General features: G+C 42.0%; 1 protein-coding gene across 1 annotated transcript; it reads left to right on the top strand.

Moving 5' to 3' along the window:
* Nucleotides 1-589: 589 nt before the first annotated feature.
* LOC135531191 (B-cell receptor CD22-like) lies at nucleotides 590-3,811 on the top strand. Its single transcript, XM_064959307.1, has 6 exons — nucleotides 590-1,817; nucleotides 1,946-2,251; nucleotides 2,387-2,650; nucleotides 2,880-2,973; nucleotides 3,083-3,140; nucleotides 3,291-3,811. Exons 1-6 carry the CDS (start codon nucleotides 1,367-1,369, stop codon nucleotides 3,561-3,563), a joined length of 1,446 nt encoding a protein of 481 aa, XP_064815379.1. The 5' UTR covers nucleotides 590-1,366; the 3' UTR covers nucleotides 3,564-3,811.
* The last annotated feature ends 153 nt before the right edge of the window (nucleotides 3,812-3,964 follow it).

Below are 3,964 nucleotides of genomic sequence, written 5' to 3'. Positions count from 1 at the left end.
GCTCCCTAACACTAAATAACTGGCTGTGCCTCCTTCAGTTGAAATGACAACCAACCATACATTCACTGTAATTGTTGATCAGTCTCTCACATTGTTGTGGAGGAATTTTGGCAAACTGTCCCATTCAGATCTGCTTTAAATCAGCGACATTCATGTTTTTTTAACCTTTATTTAACGAGCCAAGTCAGTTAAGAAAAAAATCTTATTTTCAATGATGGCCTAGGAACAGTGGGTTAACTGCCTGTTCAGGGGCAGAACGACAGATTTGTACCTTGTCAGCTCGGGGATTTGAACTTGCAACCTTCTGGTTACAAGTCCAACGCTCTAACCACTAAGCTACCCTGCCGCCCCAAGGATGAACTGCTCGTTTCAAGTCCTGCCACAATATCTCAATTGGGATTAGGTCTGGACATTGAGTAGGCCATTCCAAAACATTAAATTTGTTGCTTTTAATCCCTTTTCATGTATACTTGATTATGTGTTTTGGAATGATGGCACAACCAGTTATTGAGAGTAAGGGGCAATTGCTTTTCACACAGGGGAATTGGGTGTTGCATCATTTTGTTAATGAAAGAAAAATAAATAACTATAAAAAGTTTATAAACCCAAGTTCCCTTTATCTAATATTAGGTTTTGGTTGAAGATCTGATAACTAAAAAAAGAAGCAGAAATAGAGAAGCAGAAAGGGGGAAATACTTCCTCATGTCTCTGTATGTTTATGTGAAACCGACATCAGTGTGCGGTTAACAGTACAGCTTCCACCACTGTCCCTGTTGTTGTCTTTTCGGTTGTCCTACGAAGGCTTTTCCACATGAACATGTGATGAGACATATCATTCCCTTTATCTTGCAAGAGATGAGACCCCTAACAGGGATGTTTCCACCTGTATGTGGGTGTCTGAAGAAGGATGTTTGTGTAGTGCTATTGCACTGTGAGAATGAGCCACATTTGTAATTCCCATTTGGAATGGGTGTCAATAGTGTCTTAGTGGGCTCATGGGGCAGGTCAGATCTCACTAAGCGATCCACAATATTGCGACCACACTTATAGACCAACAGTGGGGGTTCCTTGAAGATGTGTACAATTTTCTTGTCTGATTGCAAAATATGCCAGTGCTTTCCAGGATTGCTTTCATTTTCTCTGAACACTTGGTGTCCTTAGTGCAACAGACTATTGCGTTGTTTTTCTTCGTTGGTTTACTTTTTTAGCATTTCCTCTCTTGGTTTTTGAGAGATTTTCATCATTGCAGCATCAAGAGTTTCTTCCTTCTTGCCTCTGATTTTGAAATGATTTGTCATTTTCTTGGCATTGCTGTCAAAATCTGACTGTTGGCAACAGATTCATTTATCCCTGCATAACTGGCTATATGGTAGACCAACTGAAAATACATCAGAACCTCCCTGATGTTGTCTTTTGTGTTGCAGGTGTTTTGGCCTGTTTTGGTCAACGAGATTTGAACGCCACAATGCCAGACAAACTGGATGTTCTGACTGGCTCCTGTGTGCAAATCCCATGTTCATTTGATATTCCTGACCGACATAGGGATAAATTTCAATTTAACAGCGCAATACTACCCTCTGGAGTGTGGATTAAAGGATCCCCATACTTTGGTGGGCGTCCGGACAGTGTGATATTTAACAGTAGTGAGACGGTCAACAGATATCATGGGGAGATAACTGGAAACATGTCCCAGAAGAACTGCACCACAGTCTTCTTCAATGTAACCACCAATTACACTGATAAATACTTCCTCAGGATTGAGAGTCAACCATTCCGTGCAACAGACACTGAAAAGTCTGTTAATATAGTTGTCAGTGGTAAGAGACAATTTAACTGTTTACCAACTATTTTTCCCAGTTTAGATTCCTTGCATCAAAGATAAGAGAAGAACAAGTGGACAGTTTAACTATTAGAGTAAAATATATTTATCTGCAATGCATTACAGATTTGCCTTCCAGTCCCATCCTAACTGTCTCAGGTGAGGTGAAGGAAGAGATCCCTGTCAGTTTGAACTGCTCTGCTGTCGCTCCCTGTCCCGAACACTCCCCTGAGCTGACATGGACTCTCCCAACACAGTTCACAACTGAGAACCAACTGCAGGAGAATCCAGACCAAACCAAATCAGTTCTCTCCACGGTGACCTTCACTCCATCATACCATCATCATGAGAAGAACATCACTTGTACTGCAGTCTACCCAGTAGGGACAAGCAACAAGAGAGCTGAACATAACATGATGCTTAACGTTTCATGTAAGATTTAGTAACCGGTTCCAGTAGAATAGATCATTCTATCAAGTTTCGCTGATGATTGTAATAGAGTGGATTTGATGAGACTCGTCAATATACCATATCCAGATACATTGTAAATGAACCCCTCTCCCCCAGTCTCTCCTAAGGACACCTCGGTCTCCATCAGTCCAGCTGATCCAGTATTAGTGGGCAGCTGTGTTAATCTGACCTGCAGCAGTACAGCCAACCCTCCTGTGACAAACTTCACCTGGTTCAAGATCAGTGAGGGTAATTCAACACAGGTAGCATCTGGACAGAGTTACACCCTCAATGTGACTGTTGGTGGTGGACAGTACGTCTGTGAAGCAAGAAATAGTCACGGCTGTGGGAAGTCAAATGAAGTGCAGCTGGCTATAAAAGGTAAAATGGGCACGTAGGGCACAATCTTAGGTTAGATATACAATATATATTCAAGAGTATGTGGACACCCCTTCAAATGATTGGATTCAGCTATTTCATGACATTGACATTAATGCCCATGATTATGGAATGAGATGTTCCATGAGCAGGTGACCACATACTTTTGGTCGTGTAGTGTACATTGCAGATCTTTATGTGAGAAATTACCTAATATGTGCTGCATTTTCAGGGCAAGAAGAGACTGTTAACACAATGGCTTCTGGGATTGCAGCAGGAACTTTGGGGGCCCTTTTGCTTATCAGCCTGATCAGTCTTTTTGTATGGTAAAAACCTTTCCTGGCATCAATGTAAAAACAAAAATAGATGTGTTTGTGCTTTTGCATATGAAAACTCTCTCAGTGCATTCAGAATACCTTTCTAAATGTCTTCCAGGAGGAGAAACCCGAGGCTCCACGATGGACTTGAAAGGACGGACAATTCACAGGGACAGGTGGGAATAAGGCTCAATTTACAAAACAATCTAGAAAGTGTATCTAAGGACATCCCCTCAGTATGTGTTGTGTAACCTGCTGACCTTAGTTTTACACATTACTGAGCTTAGAGCTTTACACCAGTTCCTCTTTCTGTGTTCTCTCCACAGAACTCCCCGGTTGGGACAGTGTGTGCTAACCAGGCCACGGCCGGAGAGGAACCAGAGAAACCTGCAGAAGACCAGCCTGAAGAGATCCACTATGGTGACATAGACTTCTCCAAACTACAGACCAAAGAGACCCCAGATGCAGCCCAGGACAGGGTCCAGGGACAGGAGAGTGAGTACGCTGAAGTCAACGTGACTGGGAGTAGGGCCCAGGAACCACCTCTTAACTACCTAGATGGGCTTTATGCACAAGTGAATAAAACAGGTGAATGCTAAGTATTTTGCCGATGGGTATTAAGTGTTTTTATGTACAGTATTGTCATTGTGTATCTGTTTCTATTGGTACTTTTGTTAAATTTATAATTGTGTGCTCTTTGAATATCTGCATATTTGTAGAATTTTCTGGGATGAAAAGTGTTTAACTGTTACTATAGTGTTGATATGATGATGCAGGCTACGCTTTATTTTAGACCATTTATTTTGAGTGTTGAGTTCACAGAGCATCTGTTTAATGGGTTCCAGTATAGAGGACTGCTGGGTTCAACTAGCTCACTGAAGGCAGTTTAAGACCATAAAGTCAATGATGACTGAGGAGAGAAGACACAGTTAGCTGGAGAGACAGTGGTCTGATACAAGACAGGAAGTTGGTGCAGGAAGTCTACATGACGGCAGAATGG

This window comes from Oncorhynchus masou, unplaced genomic scaffold (assembly GCF_036934945.1).
Source record: "Oncorhynchus masou masou isolate Uvic2021 unplaced genomic scaffold, UVic_Omas_1.1 unplaced_scaffold_15466, whole genome shotgun sequence".
NCBI classification, from domain to species: Eukaryota; Metazoa; Chordata; class Actinopteri; order Salmoniformes; family Salmonidae; genus Oncorhynchus; species Oncorhynchus masou.
This window is presented reverse-complemented; position numbering and strand designations above follow the sequence as displayed.

Bases quoted from the DNA above. Each gene is read 5' to 3' on its own strand.
- LOC135531191 (XM_064959307.1), top strand. From the start codon at position 1,367: ATGGTAGACCAACTGAAAATACATCAGAACCTCCCTGATGTTGTCTTT. The intron at 1,818-1,945 runs GTAAGAGACAAT...AATGCATTACAG, and splicing joins TGTTAATATAGTTGTCAGTG to ATTTGCCTTCCAGTCCCATC. The intron at 2,974-3,082 runs GTAAAAACCTTT...AATGTCTTCCAG, and splicing joins CTGATCAGTCTTTTTGTATG to GAGGAGAAACCCGAGGCTCC.